This window comes from Pongo abelii, chromosome 5, assembly GCF_028885655.2.
Source record: "Pongo abelii isolate AG06213 chromosome 5, NHGRI_mPonAbe1-v2.0_pri, whole genome shotgun sequence".
Taxonomy (NCBI): Eukaryota; Metazoa; Chordata; class Mammalia; order Primates; family Hominidae; genus Pongo; species Pongo abelii.
Window position 1 is genome coordinate 1,567,196 of NC_071990.2, and position 24,763 is coordinate 1,591,958.

At 42.6% G+C, this 24,763-nt stretch overlaps 1 protein-coding gene across 1 annotated transcript in view; it reads right to left on the bottom strand.

The window, feature by feature from the left end:
• GMDS (GDP-mannose 4,6-dehydratase) overlaps nt 1–24,763 on the bottom strand; it is a 622,616-nt gene that overhangs the window by 82,603 nt on the left and 515,250 nt on the right. The window contains exon 9 of the mRNA XM_002816345.6: nt 20,265–20,361. Within this exon, the coding sequence (XP_002816391.1) occupies nt 20,265–20,361 (97 nt within the window). The remainder of the gene's footprint in view (nt 1–20,264; nt 20,362–24,763) is intronic.

A 24,763-nucleotide genomic window follows, 5' to 3' on the forward strand; every position in this document is an offset into this window, starting at 1 on the left:
AGGGTGAGTTGAATTAGTCATTGTTGAATAGCAATTAACCGGTTGTTGATAAGGTGCTTGGAAGTTGGAACTAATATGGGAGGAAATAGAATGATTGGTACTATAGCGGGTAGGCCTAAAATTGTCGGGGCAATGAATGAAGTGAACAGATTTTCATTCGTTTCGATTCTCAAGGGTTGTTATGGTTTTGTATATTAATCAGATGTATATATTGTATATTATCAGATGTGTGCGGTGTTCTGGCAGCATCGCGGCACAGCTGATGATTCTGACGGGAGGTGGTGGGCAGGCGCTGAGGCAGGAATACAAGAAGTCAGCCACAAAGGCAGGCATTCCAGAGACAGGAGCACAGGCTTGGTGACTGATCAGAGGTGGAGGCAGCAAGGGAAACAGGGGAGTCAAGGGAAGCGTCCATGCTGTTCTGCCTACGTGTTCTAACCTGAGGCCTGTGAAAAATACTTGTCTCTTTCCTCACGCGTTTCTTTATTCTAACTGATGAGAACGATGCTGAGGTCTGACTAACATACTTCACCATTGTTTTCTTTTTGTTGTAAAGTCACACATGTTCGCTAATGAACATTTGGAAAACACAAACCAGTGGAGGAGAGCCCCTCGCAGGCCCGTCATGAAGACACCGCTGCTGTTAACAGTTCTGTTGGAACGAGGCTGGGAGCACGAGGCGTCTGCAGCATGTGGCTGATTCCCAGCGTTTGCTCACCTGTGTGTAGGTTTCCTTACATGGTTGTGATCATACTGTTTGCGCATTTTTTATGCTTCTTTACCCACCCATCATTTTATCCCAGACACTTCCCTGAGCTACTCCATAATCTGAATGGACACAGACTTTAATGGATTTGCTGCATGACGGCATTTGGAAGGACTGTGCTCAATTATCCCCTACGGTTGGACACTGTGCTGTCGAACAGATCTCTAAACCTGAAGGAAATTACTTTAAAGGCCTACTCTCATGGCAGCACTTTCGGGAAGGCAAGGAAGCATTTGGCATCTCATACTGGTTTCTAGCTTATAGCCTTCCGAAGTCTCTTGCTGTCAACTGAACCAGGCACGGAAACATTTATAACTGGTAGTTTGTGGGTAACAGAGTAGTATTTTAGCAGTTAAGTGAATCTCAAGTTTCAGTGCCTCTCAAATGTTGCTTACCCAAAATTTCAATATTAGTATTGGTTGTGAATAGAAGGAATTAAAATTACATCTCCATTGTGCCCACCAGAACCACGTCTCTGCTAACCATATTTTTAATGTGACTTTAAGGAAGCAAAACCAAGTCTCACGGTTTTGTGGTCAAAATGTGAGCTGAAAATATTCCGATTTTTAAAAATATCTATCTGTTGATCCATCTATCTACGTATTGCTTAGAAATACTTCTTGGTCTCACAGAAGGCGGGAGGAAAGGCTTTAGTGATAGACTGAACAGCCACACAGTTGAGAGAAGTAATCATAGGACACTCTCTCAAAGCCCCTGCTCCAGAGCCTCTCCTCCACAGCGTTGTCCAGAGTGAGCAACCAGATGGAGGTGGGCTCCCCACCTTCCTCCTCCCAGGCAGCCTGGCATGGCCCACCACACACAGGCCTGGGAGGAGCTCTGCCAGCCCCCAGCCTTCCTCACTCACCCACTCTTCTGAAAGACACACGTGAGTGGCATCCAGATTTGGAAGTTGGAATGTGCGCTTGCATTGAAAGCAATTTTACATATGGTAACTAGATGCAGTTAAAATATTTTCATTAGTATTTTAGGTATGTTATTGGAAAAATAGGCTTGTGTTGGCAGGGCTGGGGCCCTCGTATCATTTAAAACACGCTTTCTGGGAGAAAAAGGTTTTCAAGTACCAAATCTGTTATTGCACTGAAGACTTCACAAACTAGGCTACACCCTTACTATTCACATGGCGTTATTAAACATTTTCTGGAGTAAGGTCAGGTATAAATAAATGAAATACAAATAAACAAAGAAATAAATACAGCACTCATCCAATTTTCATGGCATAGAAAGGAAATATCCAGAAGTATCAAGTGGGAAAGGTGCTTGTCCACACCCTCCTGGGGCTCTGAGGGCCATAAAGAATCAGCCATTTGCTCACCATCCACAGAAAAGCCTGAAACAAAATGTGGCATCTGTGTATATCTCAAAGGTAGGGAAGGAAACAACTTGAAGGCTGTAACTTTCCCGACACTTGAGACGTCACTCCTTTGCAAGGCAGCATTCCCAGCAGGCAGCGAAGCGTGTTTGGAGAAGCTGGAGGGCAGATGAGTAGTGGAGGGAAGGCAGGTAGGGGGCTTGCATTCGAAACCACCTCTGAAGGCGTTGTCAGTACAGCAACAGCAATGAGGACAAACATGCCACACGGGTGGGTCCAAGTCTGAACTGCCCGGGGCTAAGTCAGTCATTGCGCAATCGAGTATGGTGTAGCTCCAAAGAATAGATCGGGACGAGAGCCCCACTGCATCAGATAACTGGTGGATCAAATGGTTTAGATCTTGGGAAAAGCAGGTCTGGGTTTTCCTCAAACCATGCCCATTATAAACTACTGGTAGAATATTCCTTTTAAATTAAAATCTCATAGTCTATTCTAAGAACTCCAAGGGCACATAAAAGAAAGGCCAGTGACTGCCGGGGGCCTTTTGGGCCTTGCTGGCATTCCTTTGAGCACTGCTACCTGAAACAGCAAAAGGCCAACTGGGGTCACGTCTCTGTATGCTGCATCTCACAGCTTTGGGTTTTAAATGTAAAAAAGAAGCACCTTTACATGGTAAGTAAGTGTGTGCCAGTCACACACTAAAAGGACAAAAAGCCATTGTCAGGCACTGTGGTGATATGTTCAGCTGGGCCCTGACCCTTCCTACTGCCAGAAAATCCCTCAAAGCCTTCATACCTGGTGCCTGTGTCACTGGAAAAGAGGGTGCAGCTGTCTGATGTCCCCTGATTGCCTGAGAACCGTGTACACTGCCTCAACTCCACAGGTAGGCATGACAGGTTATGTCCCCTGAACGCACAGCAGGTGTCTGACTGCTGGTTTATAGATTCAGACCATTAAGTAGGTGCAAATACACCCACTGCAGCATTGAGAAAAGGCAGGAGACAGTGTCCACAGAACCAGAGTGCCAGCCACCCTTGTAGTGCTGCTGCCGAGGGGCCTGGCTAGAAAGTGCTGAGAGCAGCTGTCTTTGGAGGCTAATGTGCAGAAGGGCAAAGTTTTTGGGTGACCCAGTGCACGTCATCTGGGGGGAAAGTTGGGGGGGCTTCGTGGGGGAGCACGGCCTGGAAACTGGTTGTGCCACTACCACACAGCGTGACCTTGGGCAAGTCACTCGGCTTCCTGGTGGCCCAATGTCCTCATCTGACATGATGACAGTGAAGATCATGTTCCCTGAGCAGCTGGAGGAAGTGACAATGAGGCTCTGTGCTGGAGAAGCCACGGTGGCAAAGGCCAACATCTCAGAGGTGATGTGTTGCCTGGACCCCAGGACCAGGAGAAGCCCTCAATGCTTGGAGCTGATTGTCACAGATGGAAGGAGAAGTGGACAAGTAACGTGGGTGGGCCTTGGCTCCTCTGTTTCCCAAGGCACAAACCCACTCCTCCGGCTGCCCTTACACGGCTGTTTAGACTGCTGCTTACATGAGAGTAAAGGCAAAAAGAGGAATTTATCGAGAATTAATGCTGTAACTAGGATTTAGAGATGGGACTGAGAGTTATGTTTCAAAACCAGAGCTTGAAGTTTGGGGAGAAAACAAATGTCTCTTCTCTCAACAAATATAGTCCTTTGGTTGGGCTAAACCTGCCTAGCTCGACTGGGGCAGGGTATCTATAGAGGAAGAGTTTTTGCTTCATGCAGCAGCTTTTGGCTTAACTGCAGAATTATTTCTGGAAATAGTCAATAAAAATCACATATATATATAAACTGATAACATAAAACCCCAAACCATACAAGTACACTTAATATAAATGACTTTGGATATTTAAAAATTGTTTTTATACTGCTGAAGTCCCTGAAGTCAGAGCCCGTGCTACAGCTGGACGCTTCCCAAGAATCACTGCTTGTCAACACCGCTCCTGCAGAGGAAGGCTGTTTACCTCCACTCTGCCTGTCAAGTTGACTTTGTCTCTAAATGCTCTGCTTTTTATTACTACCCTCCACCAGACCGGGAAAAACATTTGTATATGTGTATATTCCTGAGAAGCTTAACCACATTACTGCTGAGAACACAGCAGATCTACTCATCAACTTGGTAAAGAAACCAATCACACTGATTGATCAGATGCCTAAAACAGCTAGTTGATTTTTTTTCCATGATTTTCTTTCCCACATGTCTGCAGCATTCATTCAGTCCTTAAACCCTGAGCAGCCACCTGCTCTGTAACTGCTGTGGTATAACCAGGCTGTGGTCAGATCTGATGGAGCTTCCGCCTATCAGAGAACTGTGTAGGGGCAATGCCCTCTGGGGCTTCACCAAAAACAACCAAAACACATGTCTGCTCTGACATGGCAGATACACTTTTGAGGTTCCCCTTGGGAATGGTCCCCCTAGACCTGGAGCTCTCCGAGGATGGGGTCAGGGAAGCTGAGACTACCTAGGCACAAAAATCTTGACGTCTATATTTCTACCATCGATTTAACTTTAATCAGTAAATGACCTGGTGATACTGCCAAGCTCAACGTCCAGGTCCTAAGCACACCCTCCCTTGCAGGGTGGGGGTGTGAATGGCTCTTATGTTCCATTGGGGAAGGGGGATGTCAAGCTCTTACAAAGCACCCATGTGAGTTTGTGGGCTTAACGACAGACTTGTGAAGGGGCTGACTACACATTGTCAGAAATTATACCAATGACAGTTTTAATCATTTGAAATGAGCATTTAGAAAATACGTACACCTATGAAAGGATGTGCCAAGCCAAGCAAAAACTTGGGACTGGAGAAGAAAGGAGCCGGACCTGGCAGTTCAGCTTTGTTTTCTCTGCATGGACAGCTGGACAGGCACAATTACCTACAACTACATACATGATGTTGTATTCTGAGCATCTTCCCCTGGGGGGAATCAGCTTTTATCTAATTCTTCAAGAGGCAAATGAAACCAACAAGGTTAGGGACAACTGAACTGTGTGCATCACTCCCTGACTGCAGCCCAGGGCACAGCTGCCCCCACTTACCGAGGCTCGGCCAGCCTCAGAGCTGGCTGCCTCAGGATCCCTGCAGAGCCCTATGTTTCCAGGGTCCACTGCTCAACTGATTTGAGGATGAATCGTGGAAGATTGTATTTTCGACAGCTTTCTGGATGAGTCTGACGTACCAGGCTTAAGAACCATGGACTAGGGTAACCACCCTTGACAAAGGATGCCTGCAGTTTTGCTTAAGGCAGTAGCATTGCCTGAGAAGAAATGGGTTGCCTCTTTAAGAACACTTGGGAAACCCACACATCCACAACAGCTCTGATGATTACAGGCGAAATGAAACACATGGGTGGGAAATAAATGTACAAACACATTTTGCCACGATTTGCACCACATCTGTGTATTTACGGCCTGTGGTTTTGGAGCTATTCCTCTGCAATTTTTGCACGTTATGTCTAGGTATCGTTTTCCATCCACCTTGCTTATCTCTGTGCTATCAGCCTGTCTTTGCCTCTGACACCCCGGCTGCCTGCATACACCTTCCATGCCCCTTAAGTGACTTGGGAAACTTGTGGAAAGCCATCTTTTCAGTCAGATTTTGTGCAGCATGGATGGAAGTCCCTGTTGATTCTAAGGAAGGAGGTGGGTGGAGGGACAGTTTTTCTGGCATAGTGAAGGCCCCACCCAAGCACCAGCCAACCGGTGGCTGCTGAAAGCAGCACTGTACAGTCACCAGCAGAACATGCCCCCCAGGCCCCATCCAGCCCCTCACCTGAGCCTTCATTAACACCCGACAATTTTCCTCCGTTTATAAGTTCATGACTGCAGCCTACTCTCTAACCCTCTCCAATACTTAGAAACAGATTCTAAGATCAAGAGAAAACTGCAAGAGATTGGAGGTTTGGGGCTTCAGATATAGAAGATACAGAAGATGCTGGAAAATTCAGTCAGATACAGAAGATGCTGGAAAATTAAGTCAGATTAATCCAGACTCTTGGTTTGATGAATTCTTTTCTTTGATAGTAATCACACCATTCTGCAATACTCTGGTATCTTTGATCATAAGATCTCAACATGCTTCACAAACACTAATTTAACCTCCCACTACTTTTGTGAAGTTTATCATAATCATCCTTCACTTAGGAGATAGGGAAACTGAGATGATGTGTAAAGTAGGAGATGTAAGTAGCTAAATGAACTTTGAAGTGCTGCGTTCTTATCTTAGCTCCCAATTATTTTGACTGAAGTGTTTTTTCTTATTTCCTTCAGATGAATAAACTGACATCAATGGTTTACATAAACAACAGAAACCGCAAAACACACATTCCTAACTTACTCCCTATAACTAAACCTGGGGTGCAAAATGTCACTCACAGGGAGAGAAGATGCAGCAGACACAATGACTTATCATCAACTCAGGGTTTGAAACAAATATCCACTTTACTCTGATGTCTCTGATGCTGACCACAAAGTATGAGGGTATCCGAAAGCTCAGAAGTTCAGATAGAAGTTCAATTGTCTGAAAAAGTTATAAAGATGGAGAAAGGGAAAAAGCAAAAGGGTTGAATTCTTTAAAAAAAAATCAAGATCATGAAAAAGGCAGAAAGGAAGAGGAGAATATTTCTAGCAAGCAATAGGTTATTAAGTTTGGATTTCAATAGAGGTTGTTAGCAGAACAAAGTAAATATTACTTAGTTGGAGGGCTGAGGAGAAAGTGGTGTGAATCAGAAAGGCTGACCAATGTCCGTGGATGACCGGGGACACGGGGCAGACCCGAGGCCATTTCTGCTGCAGAAAGCGAGAAGGCCATGCCATCATATCTGCGTTTCTCCCAAAGCAACAAATCCGTCAACACAAGACTATGTAGAATTCAGCCATGGATGTCAGACTGACAAGTCAGAAGAAATGTAGTAGATCCGTAGTGGCCACTCTCAAGTACAAGCAACTGACTCTGTTTTATGTTTTGCCAAATAAACCCACAGGCCAGTGGGTGGGCGCTTGTCTTTTCATAAGTATGCTAAATCAAACCACCATTAAAACCATTCCCTTGGCCACTGCGCTCCCTGTGGGATGAAGCGTCCTCGCCTCCACTGGACTCCAGCGTGTGTTATCTTTTCACCTCTTTTCTGGGATGAGTTGGTGGTTGCTCAGCACCACATGTGACGACTAGGCACAGGCCCTGGCTGCTCCTGGCACCCACCACCGGCCCACGCTGGGATCCAGCGCTGGCACTGTTTGCTCTGCGTCTCTGCCCCGTGGCTCCCTCCCACTGCCCACCCCCGCCAGCTGAAAGAAGAGACAATGTATTGGCACTGATGGCCATCCCCATCCCACCTTTAGGAGGAGGGGCTGATGCATGAAGATAATATTTCGTCTTGCCAATAGACAAACAGGCTTTTGGATCAATGGGCCACGGCCACACACACACACACACGCACATACACATACGTGTGTTTGTGCTGCATTTTACAGATGTGCCAAACTGCATGAAATTGGCTTTTCTCTCATCTCAATTTGGCAGCATGAAGCACAAACATCTCAAAGGAAAATCAGCAACTGTTTTTATCCATTGTCTCTTCTCTTTTTCTTATTCATCTGATCCATGGGCCCCATCTGAGTTCTTATTTTTTCACATCCTCACTGTAAGTTAACAATTTTAAGAGAGGCATACTCAGTCGGGCCATTTCTCTTCATGTGGGAAACATAATATTAAAAAAAAAAAAACTGTAGTTAGATACTTGTTTTAGAAAACATACCCAAAGACTACTCTAGTGCATTTGACTGAATTTGCCACCAAAATGGATGTGCAAAGACACTGTACACACCTTATTAGGAAAATCTCTATAAGCCCAACACTTTTTCAGACATTTTTTTGAGAGGGAGTCTCACTCTGTCGCCCAGGCTGGAGTGCAGCGGCATGATCTCGGCTCACTGCAAGCTCCGCCTCCTGGATTCACACCATTCTCCCGCCTCAGCCTCCCAAGTAGCTGGGACTACAGGCGCCCGCCACCACGCCCGGCTAATGTTTTTGTATTTTTAGTAGAGACGGGATTTCACTTTGTTAGTCAGGATGGTCTCGATCTCCTGACCTCGTGATCCGCCCACCTTGGCCTCCTAAAGTGCTGGGATTACAGGTGTGAGACACTGTGCCCGGCATCACTTTTTCAGGAATTTAAAAAATGTTGTTCTAAATGACTATCATCTTACACAATCAAATATTTAAGTTCTTTGCACTTACATTAAAAAAAAAAAGGAAAACATTGAAGATTCTAAGTGAAGAAAAAAAGGAATATCATGCCACCAGGTTTCCGGAAGACCCTGGCTCCACAATACCAACACCAGCCATGATGGCCATTCACTGAGTGGAACTGATTTCTCACTTTGTAATTCAGAAAGTTTCAGAGTAGCAGAGAAATGTGTGTGACGGAGAAAGCCAGAGAACTGAGTGTGTCTTTTATGCTAGGTGACACTTTGTTCCACAAATATAGCCTCAAAGTGGGTAAAGGAAAGATGGTGGCTGACAATGGGGCATTTCTTATGGAGGCTCAGAGCTGGCAATGCCTCCAGTTGGCAGGCGTACTCTCTTCAGACAGAAGCAACCTTGGATGCCTTTTGCATATGCATTATTGTTGATGTTGTCTGCCAAGACTTCAAGATACCATGAGGTTTTCCCACCATGTGTATGCTGTGGGGGCCGGAGGCATCGTGCCCTAGTGGTCTAAGGGTGGAGCCGGGCTGCAGTGGCTGTAATATCGCACCACCAGGTCTTCCTGTAGAGAGGAGCCAGGCAGCACGTCTGGAGTGCTGAGCTTGTGTGAGACAGTTGGGATAGATCGACAAGAAACGTGCAGAGGGAAGTGGAGAAACAAACAGAACCTATGAAAATAAGCGTTTCAGAACAGATGAAGAAAAAAGGAGAGAACATCAGCAAAAACACAAGGAGATAAGAAAGTGGCAGAAAGTGAAACAACTAGTGAAAAGACTTGTATACAGATAAAGCAATAGAAACGAAATATGAGCTTTTCAAAGGTTGGATATACAAGTGGAAGTTGTGAGTGAACTTAACACTCATCTTGCCACAGAATCTCAAATAGAAAGACGAACATTATTATTTTTATTTTCTTTGCTGTTTAGAATAGTTTAAACTATTGCTCTCCAATAGTTTAATACACTGGTTTGAATAATTTTGGTTCTATCAGAGCTGGCTGTAAAGCATAAGAATGATTCTTTGGCAATGTGCACATTCATTCATTCTTTATCCCCTGACAATGAGCCAGGTCATCTTCAAGGCCCTCAGATGTCATTCTTCCCCCAGGACCCCAGGTGGAAATGCAGGACCCCATCACAATGCAATGGGACAAGTGGTAAGTGCTGACTCTGCCTGGGGGAACAGGCACAGGCTGCATCAAGCAGCTGACACTTGTGCAGGGTCTTGTAACTAATATTTCATCAGTTTTTTCAACATGCCTGTTGAGACCAGTGGGAAAATATTCATCATTATGTTATAGCAGGAAAAACAGAAGTAAGGAGAGGTTAGGAGCTTCTAGAAGACCTCAGAAGTTTGAGAGCTGGGAATAAAAGGTGTTGAGATATATACTTTTAAAACTTATAACGCAAGCTAGTAGGACATATTCAAACTACCACTATACTTTTTAAATTTTAGAATTTCAATAAGGGACTGTAGTACTTTCTAATCCTCCAAAACAAAAACTGATTCAGAAACAAATACATCTTATTAACTTCAATACCTTAGTAACTTGCCTTAGAAAAAATGACATATTCCCCAAAACTCAAACAACAGGTTTTAGATGATGATGTTAGGCACGTTTTTCTCTACTGACCTCTTTTCAAAAAATAATAGAAACGGCCTGAATTTAAAATGTACAGTGTCTTTCTAATACCATTATGAAAAACATTCAGACAGAATTAATTTCATTCTCAACAAAATCCCTGTAAAATAGGGAAACATTTCACTATGAAGTCAAAGAATATGTAAAAAAGATTAAAAACATCTTTAGATTGGTTTTCCCTGAGTAACTGTTAAGGATCCACGTTTATGCTATAAACAGATCTCTCTTATGAAAGGCCCTCCCTACTCCTGGCTCTGCTTTTTAATCACTGAAACAGCTGGGAACTGTTTAAGAATTTGTCTCAAACACAAAACTTGTTTAACAAACTTAATGGAACAGGTGAGGAGACACTCTTCCAGAATTTGAACCCTTCATGGGTCAGATGGCAGGTATCAAGACAGATTAGTGGTATCAGAATAGTGGCTATGTGGAGTTTAATGATGACATATAACTGGTTTTAAGACTCGTGACAGCAAGAAAGAAAAAGGTAAGAAAATAGGAGGTACAAGTAAAAGAGGAGTGGCTAAGCTGCTGCACAGACAGGCTTGGAGGCAAGGCTGTGAAGAGGGGTGGCCTGCTGGCTACGTGAGGGAAGGCCTGGCCAGGGCAGGGTGTGGTGATATTGGCTCTACCAACCTCGCTTCTCAGGATTCCCGGACTGGGCCACCCACCCACTCCACCTGACAAAGTCCCTGCCTATGTCTCTGTTCACGTGGCTGGTTCATTCCCACAGCACCTCCTGCCCCAATTGTGAACTCCTTCCCAGTTCCTACACCCCGTCCCCCAACTCTCTCTTTTAAGTACAAATCTTTCCAAAGTCCTGCTCTAAAACTCCCCTTTATTGGGAAGTCTGTCCTTGTCCCTCTGTCTGATGTTTCCTCAGGCCCAAGTACGACCTGTCCTCATGTCCAGTTGCCCAAATGTGTCAGCGGAGTTTTCTGAGTATGTACATTATGCAATTTTAAATAGATGATGCACCAGAGTCTTCCATTTTGGTTTTGTCTGCAAAGTGATTAACAACATGCTATCCATTCCATAGAAAACACTAGCCCAGCATTGGTTCACAGTGATTAACTCAGTATTCTCTGCCAAGAGAAAACCTTACTGTCCAAGAACCCTGGAGCCTCCACAAGGAAGGTGCCTTTGCCAGCACCTTGATTTAGCTCAATGGGACTCCATTTGGTCTTCTGACCTCCAGAACTGTAAGACAATGAATCTGGGTAGTTTTAAGCCACTAAGTTTGTGATTATTTGTTACATCAGCAATAGTAAACCAACACAGATTTTAGACTATCAAAGTGACACTCAGCTGGCTCTAGGAAGCAAGTACAAAGATGGGTTTTTGCAGACAGTTTTCCAAGGGAGGAGCATGGGGGGTGGTTGGCAGATAAAAGCAGATGATAGCCTGATGTCGCCCTTGGTGGCTGCTCTCTAGCCTACTGGGGGATACTGCAGTTCTAGGAGGAGCCATAGAGCTTGCTGGATCTCAGCGCCTGTCACACTCCCTTGAAACATACCGTTTAGGCAGAATCAGAAGTCGATCACCAATTCAGCTTATCCCTACCTTCCACCACGATCATCTTTTCTACCCCGGGTCAAGAAGCACACAGCTGGCAGTACTAAGGAACAAGTAACTTTTTCTTCATGAAGCTCTATAGGTGTAAAACAAAATAAATATTTAAATAAAAAATGTCAGGAGTTGAAGAGCCCAAAGTATCCTTTCAGAAGATGTCTTTTGATAACTAATACTTTCACAGGAGTATATGATAATGATAATTAATAATGATGACTAATAAAATGACAATATGCAGCACAAAGTACCTTACACTCATAAAAGCCTTTTCATCTTTAAGAATTTGAAAATGCTTTGCAACCTGACTTCCAGGACATAGGGATTTGAAATTGGGTCTCTGCTTGCCCCCTGAAACTCAGTTTTTCCTGGATTGAGATGAAGTAATCATCTGCCAATTGATGTAAACTCTTTGATATTAGCTCTTTACACATTAGTCTGGCCCTACGGCTCTCAGATACAAGTGCTTAGTTTGTGTATTCTGTGAATTATTAACCTACTTTTTCAAAATATGTTTCTGAGACTTACCTCCTGGAATTTGAATTTGCCTGGCTCTGCGACCAGCTCCCTGTGCACACTCTTTTTTCCCCCTAGAAATGCTCCTTTAGGGAGTTTATGTATGTCAGGATTTCAACTCTTGCACATCTTGCACATCTAGGCCCTAGCCCTGACCTCTTTTCTCTACACTAGGCCTCCAGCTCCAACTGCCTCCCTGATTTTGCAGCACAGATATCCCCAAGGCACCGTGAGTGTGACAGAACACCTCAACACCTCCCCCTGCAAAATAAGTCTTCTCGCTGGATCTCTGATCTGGGTTCCAGCATCGTCACCTCCTCACTACCATGGTCAGCCTGTGTCCTGGGCGTCACCCTCAGCTCTGTCTCCTCTTCCACATGTCCTCAGTCCACTCTGATTCCATGGCGTCCATCTCTGCCATGTTCCGGCACCTGTCACTGTTTCTCTCGCCTGGGCTGCCCTGGTTCAGTGAGTCCCTCATTACACCCACCCCACCCCGGGCTGTCCTGGCAGCTTCGCAGCTGCTTCCCTTTCATGTGAGAGTTTCTGTTGGACAAGGACCTTATCTCATCTATCTTTAAATTTCTTGGTGTTAGACTGGGACTTACTTCTAAGGTAATGGAATGTTCAATAAACATTCTTTTCAAATTGAATGTTAAGAACTCAACCATATATTTTATTTTCGTATATACTGATATATATCTGAGAAGCTGAAGGTAAATCAGAATTATATTTTAAATGTGCATGGTCAATGTACTATCTAAAACATTCCTGTAATAAATCCTAAAACCTGCAGAATCTTTTAGTACCTACACAGTCACTTATTTTTTAGTTTGGATATTCTTATACCAGGTTTTCATGGGGGCAAGGCATACCTGATTTACTCAGGAAACTAGCAAATTGATGACAGCATTACAAAATGTACAAGCTAGATTTTGCTATTAAGGACAGTTCCTATTTCGAGTAACAGCTGAATGAAACCAGGTATTTACTGACGGGCCAAACCTGTTAAGCATTTGTCTAGGAGGCAGATCAGAGCTACTAAGTTGGGATGGAAGCCCGTCAGTGGTGGACCCATCACCTTGGCAGTTAATGACAAAAGGAGCCAGATGAGTTTTTACCTTTGCTACTAGATGTAACAGTGGGCAGTGAGGTCGGAGAAGGCATGCAGGGGGAGAGAGGTGGTGCAGAGCCCACGGTAGATGGGCATGACTACATTTCAGCCCCAGAATATTTTAGTGTCTGCAGAGCAACTGTTTTCAAGTAAAGAAGGTGCTAGGAAAACAATCAAATTTGATAAAAAATAATTAACCTTATCGAGAGCATGAGGTAGAATGGGCTGAGAGAAACCACAGGCAGTATTATCTGTGAAATCTCCATGAACACAGATTTTTGGATTGCTGTTATTTTGGAAGATAAATATGGCTTGGTAGAACAGGAAGAGCACTGCTGATTTGTTAAAAAAAAAAAGAGGGTTTTTTTAGATTTTAGAATACAGAGGTCATCGGCTAAAGATGAAAATAAAGATGGAACAGGTAATCACATCAGGGATGAATGGATCTCTCATAAGTAATTCTATTCTTTAGGTGATCTACTTCAGAGCTACTTTAGGTAGAAGTTGAGCTCAACAACTAATTGTTCCTCCTATGGAAAGTTGATGCAGATGCTAAAACAAACTTTTAAGATGATAAAAAGATTTTGAAACTTATTTTGCAGATGTCAGTAAGTCTGCATTATGATTATAAATGAGGATAGTCAGTCATCACCTGGATAGCTTTATGGAAAAAAGGTACAGATGTTGCAGGAATTCTCTACGGGTGCAAGTAATGAACATATCTACATTAGGAATACCAGAAGGACTTAAGGATAAATCAAAAAATATTCTTAAATAAAGGAAGATACATAGCTATGTATAGCCATAAAGATTTTTGAGTCTTTAATGACATCATTTTAATCTAGATCTGATAATAAAGAAACTTCAAGGAAAAAAGGAGGAAGTTGGGGGTATTACAATCAGTACACAATTACTATTTCATTAGATATGAAATGCTCTTGAGGGGGGAAAGCAACCAAGGAAAGAACCCAGGCTTCAGGAGGAATGTTATATGGCCCTTGGGGTTTTGTATGCAATCCTATGAAGTATGGAAAACAAATAGTGGAATATTTAAGAATCAACTGAAGAGACTGAAACTTAAAGCTCCCTTGGTTAAGTCCAAGGAAGGAAAAGGGCAGGAAAGGCCAATGTGATTAAGGAAGGATATAAAGATTAGTATGAGGAGCCTAAGAGGGAGGCTTAAAATATATAAACAGTGATTTAGAGATATAAACTATTTATAAAATACAAGCAGTAAGAAGTTCAGAGAATAATTACAGAAGAGGAAGTATTCTGATCAGCATTCCACACTACTGTGGTCCGAAAGTTATGGGAGCAGAGGATGCCAGATATTAAAATGGGAAGGGACCTTACAGAACGAGTAGTCTCGCCTCTCTTTCTATAGGCCCAAGAGTGCGGGAAGAAAGGCACTCATCCTTAATCTGCTCTCTCCACATCCTCTGACCCTGGCTCCCACTGGTCAGAGAAAGGAACAAAGAAGAACAGGGGTGGAGGGGAGGATTAGAGCCTTAGAGGTCAGAAGGAGCAGGACCGGGAGGGATGGACTGGCTTCTAACAGAGCTGGTACAGATGAAGGGACAGAGTGGGGGGATCTAATTTCCTGCTTTGGGAGGGGAAGTGTGAGAAGGTGGTGAGAACAGCTATGGGAGAAAAGGGGGACAGTTTCAGGACAAAAGGCCAGGCTGGTGAGTGTATCGAGGGCTTTTCACCCCCAAATGCGGAGACAGAACTGAGGGAAGCTCTGACTGGTATTTATATAAGTCCTCTGATGACAGATCAGGTTCCTGAGGTCTGGAAAGTGTTACATATTATTATTCTAAACAGGGCTATGAGATAGAGCAAGCAATTATAGGCCATTTAACTTAACATCATTTACAGAAAAATATTAGGAAAAGTTTGCGGGGGGTGGGGAGGAGAACTCCACAAGCATATGGTAATTTGATCAGAAACAGGCCACATGTTTTTACGGGAGGAAGGTGTTGTTTTAACTAGCTTGTTGGACTTCTTTGAAGTTATTGCTTTCTTAGTTCTAGGTTTTAACCCATGATTTTTCCCTGATATCTATAAAGATTAGGAATAAATATCAGATATCTAAGTAAATAAAACAAAAACCAATCACAACTGAGGAGATTAAAAATACAATGGGAAGAAAAATGAATGTTAAAGACAAACAGTGTAGCAAGGAAAAAAAGGAGTAAACATCAGCTAGTAGAGTTTAAGCCAAGATACTTTTCATGAAAAATACTTGATTTGGGTCTGTGAATGTGTCCCTTTATCCCATTTCCTAAGATGCTCTGCAGAAAAAAAAGGGACTTTTTGTTTGTTTGACTGAAAAAATCTCTTTGCTTTTTTTTTCTTTTGTTTTGCTTTTTTAGTGGATTGACCATCTGATGTGGTTAAAAATTTGGCACATTAGGATGATTACTTCATTAATCCTTCCTTTGTGAATTTTTAAGTTAAAAATTCTCAAAGAAGAAGAAGACATATTTGTGGTTATTTTATATACATTAATAGGTCAATACTAGTTTTCTCATATTTACACAATATTTCTGTACTACTGAGTAGCTCCTGAACTTTCAGAAACAGGATCAGAAAGAGTGAAAACCAAGAAAAAAATGAGCATTTAAAAAAGTGCTTAATAATATTCACTAGACGCTTCAAGTATGTTTAATTATCTATTTTTGGCTGGTTAGTCTGCACAATTCACTAATAATGTCGCTCTACTTCTCCAAAGATCCTGGACTCCAGGAACTGCTATCATGTCTTCTTTTTTTTGAGATGGAGTCTCGCTCTGTCACCCAGGCTAGAGTGTAGTGGTGTGATCTTGGCTCACTGCAAGCTCCACCTCCCGGGTTCCCACCATTCTCCTGCCTCAGCCTCCCCAGTAGCTGCGACTACAGGTGCCCGCCACCCTGCCCGGCTAATTATTATTACTTTTTGTATTTTTAGTAGAGACAGGGTTTCCCCATGTTAGCCAGGAAGGTCTCAATCTCCTGACCCCGTGATCTGCCCGCCTCGGCCTCCCAAAATGCTGGGATTACAGGTGTGAGCCACCATGCCTGGCCGAACTGCTATCATTTCTACATTTGCAATCTCCACAAGGGTGGAGACTGTATCTGTTTTGTTCATCATTGTACTCCTAGGGTCTAGCACAGTGTTTGATAAATATTTAGTGAATGAATGAATGGTTAAGAACAACATCAATATTGGATATTTACTCTGCGCCAGACACTGTACTAATAAGTACTTTGCATAACTGACTCTGTTAATTCTCCAATAATTCTTTGAAAGAAGTCCTATTATTAATCTTATTTTTAAAAATGAGGCAACAGAGGCACTGAGAAGTTAAGGAACTTGCCTATGGTCGCACAGCTAGTAATCAATAGGTTTTAAACTCAGGCAGTTTGGCCAACAGGCCCACATTTGAGCATAATTACCACTTTCTCCCTAAGAATGAACACACAATGCAATAAATCTGTGCGTCAGTGCACGCATGTATGGAAAATTGTACACAAGACAGGGGTCTTAAGTGGCACAGAACTCAAGTACTAATGTTATCATCAACAAATACCAGAATTCAGGAGTGATGGAAAATTTAAAGTCTAATTTCCAGGATCAGGCTCTCTGTGGTAACAAACCCCTGTAGGCAGAGTACCAAAAAATGTTGCTCAATTGAGCTTTAATTAGATGCCGGAGTCTTTAGTCCAGAACAAACACTTCGAAAACTTCACACTGGTGCAGAAGCAATATTGAAGGTTTTGAGACACTAAATCAATGAGGAAAAAAAAAATTACCAGCACATGTGGAACTACTACCTCTACAGAATCACTGGTGGCCTCTTTCAAGCTAGTACCTGTCTTTGCTGAGCAAAGGGCCATTTTTGAGACCATTCTGAGTCTTATTCAAAACATAATATAAAGCTCTATTTCCCTTTAGTCTTGCTGTAGGATATCAGTGTTCTGAGACCTGATGTGTCCTCACCACTTTTTTTTTCAAATTTTCTTTATGGCATTTTTTTTTTTTTTTTTTTTTAGTTGGAGTCTCGCTCTGTGGCCCAGGCTGGAGTGCAGTGGCATGATCTTGGCTCACTGCAAGCTCCGCCTCCCGGGTTCACACCATTCTCCTGCCTCAACCTCCTGAGTAGCTGGGACTACAGGTGCCCGCCACCACGCCCGGCTAATTTTTTGTATCTTTTGTAGTAGAGACGGGGTTTCACTGTGTTGGCCAGGATGGTCTCGATCTCCTGACCTTGTGATCCACCCGCCTCGGCCTCTTTATGGCATTTTTTTTTTTTTCTATCAGTCATTCTGAAACGATTCTGAGAAGACATAGTTATTGGTTTGAGTGTCCCTCTGTGCAGAAGATCTTGGGGGACAGATGACCTAAGCTGATCAGTGAAAGCACTTTTACAGACTACAAGAAAAATAAGAAGCCTTTGGCATGTGCAGGATGGACTGAGACCCTGAGAAGGAAAGACTCAGTTTAGATGTGAGAGAATTCCACATCTACCCTAAGTTGAATGTGGACAAACCTCAGAGAAGCTTGGTGCTTTTCAGGATTCATACAAAATGGCTCTAGACCATTGGCTGTTGGGACCTCACACCTAACTAAAAGCTTATTTACAATGTAGTCTCCAGTTCTGGTTACCTTTCAACTGGAAGAATATTCTCACCCCTGAGGCAATTCAACAGAAGGCTGTCAAGTCGATCCAAGTTTTAGGAAAACTTGTTGTTCTGAGGAATGAGGTTAAAAGTTTAGTCTCACCATACAGGAAAAGCTTACCCAGTGGAATATTAAGTTGAAGTGGAGTGAATGAAATTAATGCAGCCTAGAGGCTTAGAAAGATAAAATGTAGCTCAAGATTCAAAATTGGACAGTAAAGGGAAGCTCAGGAGAGAGCCAAATCAGTGGAAAAATAAAGCAAGCATATGAAATCAGACACCACTCTTATACTCAAAGAATGCTAGTGTCAACAGAGCTGCAGAACAGGTATGATGATAGCATTTGAATGAACAAAAGAAACGGGAGGGATGCGGCGTCGGTCACGGCAGGAAAGGGGGTCGATGCAGATTCAAGAACAGTCTTGTTAGTCTGAGGGTCCTTTTCCTGTTCAGTGAATTCTTTTGTTCTGTGTCCTTATCAATCCCACACCTTGTCTAAGTAGGAATGACAGACAAGCCATTCTTAATGACTTCCTAGCTTTTGAAACTATTTTGGTGTCAGAGGGGGAAAGAGCCACATTTAAGTTGTAAAAATTGAGGTTTCTGTTGGCTTAGTAAATTTCCTTCTCTGAGATGACCATTTTTGATTGTAGATACAGAAAAGCATTTGCGTAAATATGCGATCTGTGCAATGTTCCAGAAAATTGACATCTCTGTCGCACCTCATCAGGCCAAAGAGTCAAATGGCAGCACAGCTCAGGGCTCCAGCCGGCAGTCCTTGCTATGTCAGCACAGCGTGGCTGGCATCTTCCTCCCTGAGGGCCAGTACACATCCTCTCCTAGGCACACCCACTCTCCATTAGCACCGGGAACAATGGTTCACTGTGTCAGAGCCCCGGCCACGCCCTGTGCCCGGACAATGCACAACTCCACAGCCCTACCTCTCCCAAGCATTGGTTACTTCCTTTCGTTTCTATTTCCTCCTGTGTGTAGAGTGCATGAAATACAGTTTTTTCCTTCTGCCTGAAACAGGACATTTTAAAGAGTGGTAAGTGATGACCGATTCACTTTCAGTCTCTCCTCACTGGGGTTTTCCTAACCTCTCCAAGGTTGTACAACAGATAGGAATTTGGTTCAGAACATAGGGAAAATGGTTTCAAAAAAATTCAATTTTCACAGTTAATGTTCACTTCACTAGGTAACACATATGAATGTTTCTCTCTAGAGATGATGCTTTCTATTATCTTTAGGTATATTTCATATGTTGAGTTTTGCTTCCATAGTGAGGATGGACCTCATTAAAGCAATAACAGCAAGCTAGGCAGCTTTATAAATTTAGGAAAGGAGGATGTTATGTTCTAACAATCATTTTTTAACACAGGAACTTCTGTATTTAGAAATTCACCCATCCATCTAGCAATCAGTCAGTATTTATTAAGTACCTACCTTGTTATAGTCTAGTCTAAGTTTTTTTTTTTTTTTGAGACAGAGTTTCAGTCTTGCGCAATGGCACGCAATCTCGGCTCACTGCAACCTCCGCCTCCTGGGTTCAAGCGATTCTCCTGCTTCAGCCTCCCGAGTAGCGGGAATTACAGGCATGCGCTACCACGCCCGGCTAATTTTGTGTTTTTAGTAGAGATGGGGTTTCACCATGTTGGTCAGGCTGGTCTTGAACTCCTGACCTCAGGTGATCTGCGCGCCTCTGCCTCCCAAAGTGCTGGGATTACAGGCGTGAGCCACAGTGCCAGGCCTTAAGATATTTTTTAAAAGTCCCTATCCTCAAAGAGTTCACAATTTGGTAAAGAGAGAAAGACATGTAAACAAATGATTATAGTGAGTTACAATAGGCACTATAATAGAATTATGTATAGCATATAATGTGGATACGAAGAAAGGAGTGGGAAGGAATTTCAGCAGTACTGATGTATCGGCCAGAAAAGCCTTCACAGACAGGGTGGTCCCTGACCCGAGTCTTATAAAAAGCAGGGGAGACCATTTATGGTATAGTGTGCAAGTGTGGACTTGTGTATGAGTACACAGACACAGACACGGTTGGAGAGGCCCCAGATGTCCTGCAGGTTTGGGACGGCGTTGTTAAGTCAGGCATCCTGTAGGTTATCAGGGACCAGCCATTAGAATAGGAGACCAACATGAGGAGATCTGCTTGTGATGTGAGATTCCATTTCTGAAATCAATGATTTCTTTTGGTGGGTTTAACTCTTGTTTTCCTTTATAGAGCAACGAAGTTTGTGGTTAGAATGATAATCTCAAATTGAATTCACTGTGTTCTGATTTTGGAAATGCATGCTGAAGGATGCCAGGGAGCTGAACTGACAGCTCCAAAGGCTGGCAGCAGGCATTCCATGAGAGCATTTTCCCAGCCAGCCAGCCAAATGTGGCCACGCACTGGGTGGCCAGAGAGTCCTTACCACTTCAGTTGGCCGGTAGTACTTGAGGTCCACAGTCACGTGAACTTTGCCGGTCTCTTTACATCTGCCCACTTCATTTTCATTCTTTCCTTCCCACCTGTAAAGAAGATAAACACTGAATCAGCTCCTAATTGCTTGGGAACATTTGGCCATGCTGTAGCACCTTCGGATGCCCCAGCGCTCTCCCTGCAGGAGCGCTTAAGCTCATTAACCACAGCAGCACAGGCTGATGCTCAACTTGATTATTAAAGCGATGGCGACTTTCAAAGCCTTTCTAGATCTGTTTTGCAAGGGCAGGGGTTTTCCTTTTCAAGAAAATCATGATGAATTCAGAAGTGAGACTTTAGAAATGAACAGATTAGCCAGAAAATAAAATTGGGCAACTTTCAGGGATTTCAAAGATTTTGTATTTCTCTACACCATTCTTGGTCAATTAATTATTACTTATTATAAATTAATTAATATAAATTAATTAATGTCTTTTGTCTTCCCTTTTTTTTCTTTCTTTTGTAGTTTTAGGGATATTCAGTGTCAATTCAACACATTCCATTTGGGAATAAGTTTTGTAACCTAATTAACCATTCAATGCATCTCTGGATCACACACAAGTTCTCCTGCTCTCCCCAGTCAATGGTGGCCCCTTAATAAGTCTCCGATGATTAAACCTCCAAAAAGTACAGAACTAATTGTTTGTTTCCTGCTGAGAGAGGGTATATCAATATTACTTTCCTATAACCTCCTCTGACCTAGCTAGGATACTGTTTGCACGCAAGTTTCCTTCGCTGAACATCCACGGTTGACAGCAGTAAGGATCCCAGGAGCAACTCAAGTCCACACTATGCAGGATGAGCTCATATGCTTCGAGATTACCTTCTCGCTAAAATTCTACTTATCCATTTTATGTTCTCATTTTTTTTATAAATCAAGCCACTCGCTTAATGGTAACGTCTGGATGTCTATAATATTATAGAATTTGGGTTATTTATTTTTACATATAAACTTTTTTTTTGCAAAGAAAGAAAAGAAATCAACAAGTATGACATGTTTGACTTTACTGTTTATCCTTAGAACCAGTTTGCATTATGAGCTGGAGATGAGTCCTATGGACATAGGACAATTCTGTGTGCTCTCAGGGTCACAGTCACCACGGGGAAGACGAAATTAGTTACTTGACTATGTAAGCCCCAGGCACCACTGAAAATGAACATTGAATGTTGATCCCAGTTATATTTTGGAATAGGTTGAGAATTAAAGACATCAACTGGCCTCATAAGCCTTATTTCTGATGAATCACCTGAATGTTCTGTCAAATCACTTCTTGGTAGCAAAGGGGAAATATTTCACTGTTGGAGGAATAATCAGTTTGTTAGTGTGCTGAATTTACCAATGGACTCAAGGCAAATATGAAAATTGGCCTGTAACACAGAGAATTATATAGCACAGTATGTTGAATAATATACAACTGTACAACTGGTCATTTTCCTCATGACTTTTATATTAATTAATTAACACAAAAAGGGATGTTTGGTAATTTGTTTTCATTTCTTTCTTAATGTTGATTAGATCAATTTGGCAGGTCATATAGGTCTAAGAATTTCAAAGCAAGGGAATTGGTAGGTAGGATCAGAGCTAAGTTTTTGGAAAATTCACCGGGAAACGGTAAGTGGGTATTTTGGAGCATGGAAATTGAAAGTGTTTTAAAACATAACCTAAAGGAATGATTACCCTCATACATCTCCTCTGGATAAAGACCAAATCTTAGCTAATATCCACAGGAAGGGAGGACAATTGGTTGTCATGATTTTTTTTTTTTAATAACTATCTAATTCTCAAGTTAATTGTTTAAGTAGAACCTTTTTAAAAAAATTTTGGTTAGGCTTTCAGTAGATGAAAGTATATTTGTATTTCACAGGCATGTTTTATCTATTTGTGCTCACATTTCGTACTTTGCAAAGAGAAACAAGTTCAGCAGATACTTGCATGATAGTATCTCCAACCAAGTCAAAGCATTAACAGAAATACCATTTACAATTTTGCTGACTGATTTTTCATTTGTAGCTGGCCATGCTGACTTATGTGCACATCAATATTCCACTGTTCTTCCACTGGTAAATCTCAAATGCCACAAACATGAGAACTGGTGATTCAAATCTATTTATAATTCAATTTTTAAAAAATCACACACAAACACACACACATATTGAAATCGACAAAGTCTTGGTAAAGACTTGGAGAGCTTTTCTTGATTTAGGAGGGGTGTGTGAGTCAAGAGAGGACTGAGGCCGTGCCTGAGGGGTATTTGGACTTTAGTGGGGTCTATAAACTGTTTCTGTGAAGAGCCAGACAGTAAATACTTAAAGCTTCACAGATCACATATAGTCTCTGTTACATATTTTTCCTTTCTCCTCCTTCTTTTTCTGTTTCTTCTTCCTCCTCTTATTTTTTCTTCCTCATTATTTTCTTCTTTTTTTAAACCACCCTTTAAGACTGTAAAACCTGTCCTTACCTCCAGGACAGTAAAACAAAAACAAAAACAAAAACACAAAAACAAAAACAAAACAAAAAGGGCCTCAGCTGGGATTTGGCCCACAGGCCCCAGTTGCCCACTCCTGCTTTGGCCGATCAGGTTAATGGTATCGCCTCACCCTCAGCTGAAGGAAAGCATTTAATTCCTGTTTATAGCAGCGGACTGCATGGCTAGACTGCTTGAATTTTAGTGTCTACTACTGATTCTCTTTGGTTGCTTTGCTGGTCATAGACTCACATTTGGGATTTGTAACACTAGCTGAAATGGGAAAAGGCTGAAGGAGAAACACTCCCTCTCTGAGGGGTTTATTAAATACAGCCTGAAAGTCAGACTTGGGTCTGGTGCTACTTTGGCGCTCAACAGGCACCAGCTCCCTTGCACGACTTTCTTGCCACTGTCTGAACGCTGTCTGCTGAACTTCCATCTTGCAAATGCTGTCTACAGTCAAAACAGTCTCTAAGGGCATGGCATTGCCCTGTACAATTAATATAGCTACATTGAATAAGCAAATGTAATCAGGAAATGGCTCAAAGCTGAATTGAGTTGGCAAAAACCACTTTCTAATTTGCACCAGGTCTGAATGAGGGAAGTAAGCAAAAGTTTCGGCCAAGTGCCAAAAAACATTCAGTTACAACAATACATGAAACACTTGTATTAACAAGTAAAAGGTAACAGCTAACGTGTCCTAACAAGTGATGTTATGACTCAAAGCAGGGCTGCACTGTTAATGAAATGACGGTGGCTTGACAGAGAGGAGAGGATTCGGTTAATTAACAAGAGTTACTACCCACTAATTTAGATCAACAGCTCACCAAGCAGGGATCCTGTATAATTCAATTTTCAAAATAAATTGTTGGCTCCTAATAAGCATTAAATAGCAACAGAAAGCACCGAAGAAGAACAGAATCAAGGACAATAAGGCAAGATAAAGCGCTATGAAAATCTACTCAACTCGGCATTCCTTTGAAGGAACAACAAAAGCAAAGTCAGTCACGAGTCAAGTTTGGGGCTATTAGACCTAAGTCGGGGCGGTGGGGAACAACACGCTGCTTGTAGTGACCATGAGTCAAGTTTGGGGACTATTAGACCTAAGTGGGGCGGGGGCAACACACTCCTTGTAGTGACCCAAATATCATAAAAGCGCTCAGGGATTATTCTGAAGAAAGGCTATTTAATTAGGGTATGGAAGTAGGAAGCTGCAGGAGCTAAAATTTAGTCAGTGCCATAAGGCAGGCCTGGAGGAAGCATTAGCTTCTGGATAAAGATGGTGGTTTTCACACACTTTTGCTCCTTCCGCAGACCCCTTTCAAAAAAGGAATCAACTCATGTGAGCTAAGAGGGCAGGAAAGAGATGTGAGAAACCAAATTCTGGAAGCTGGAAAGCAGATGGATGAGTGTTAAAGGACTGAGCAGAAGTCCTAGAAAAGTCTCCTAAACCAACAGTGGGAGAGCTGAGAATGGCCCCAATTTACACTTGCAGAAGTTCCCAAATGCTCAGGAAGTGAGACCTGATTGCAAATCTCCGTAGGCAGCAGTCTGGGGCCTGATTCCCTCCCCGATTCCGCACTGCTTGGGCACTCACTGCCTCACCCTCCCTGAGGTAGAAGGTGGCTGGACTGAAGGCTATAGGCTCAGTGAAGAGTGGGTCACCATGCTGAAGAGAGAGGAAATTAGGTGATTGTATGCATGGCGAATACTGAGACCCATCATCCAGCTCTCTGTGGGCTGGCAGTCAGGCGTGTTTCCTTCCAATGAAGACACTGGGGAGGCTTCTCTGGGCATCAGAGATTCTCCAACTAAAAGGCCCTGTCAAATCCTCTTATAATAAAATAGCCACAAGCTCTGACTATGCTCTGAAAAAACACAAGTAGCTTTTTAGGCCCCCCACTTTTAAAGAAGCAGAAAACCAAGTATTACGAGACAGGAAATATATAAGGAAAATCACATATATGAAAAATAGAAATCAAAACAA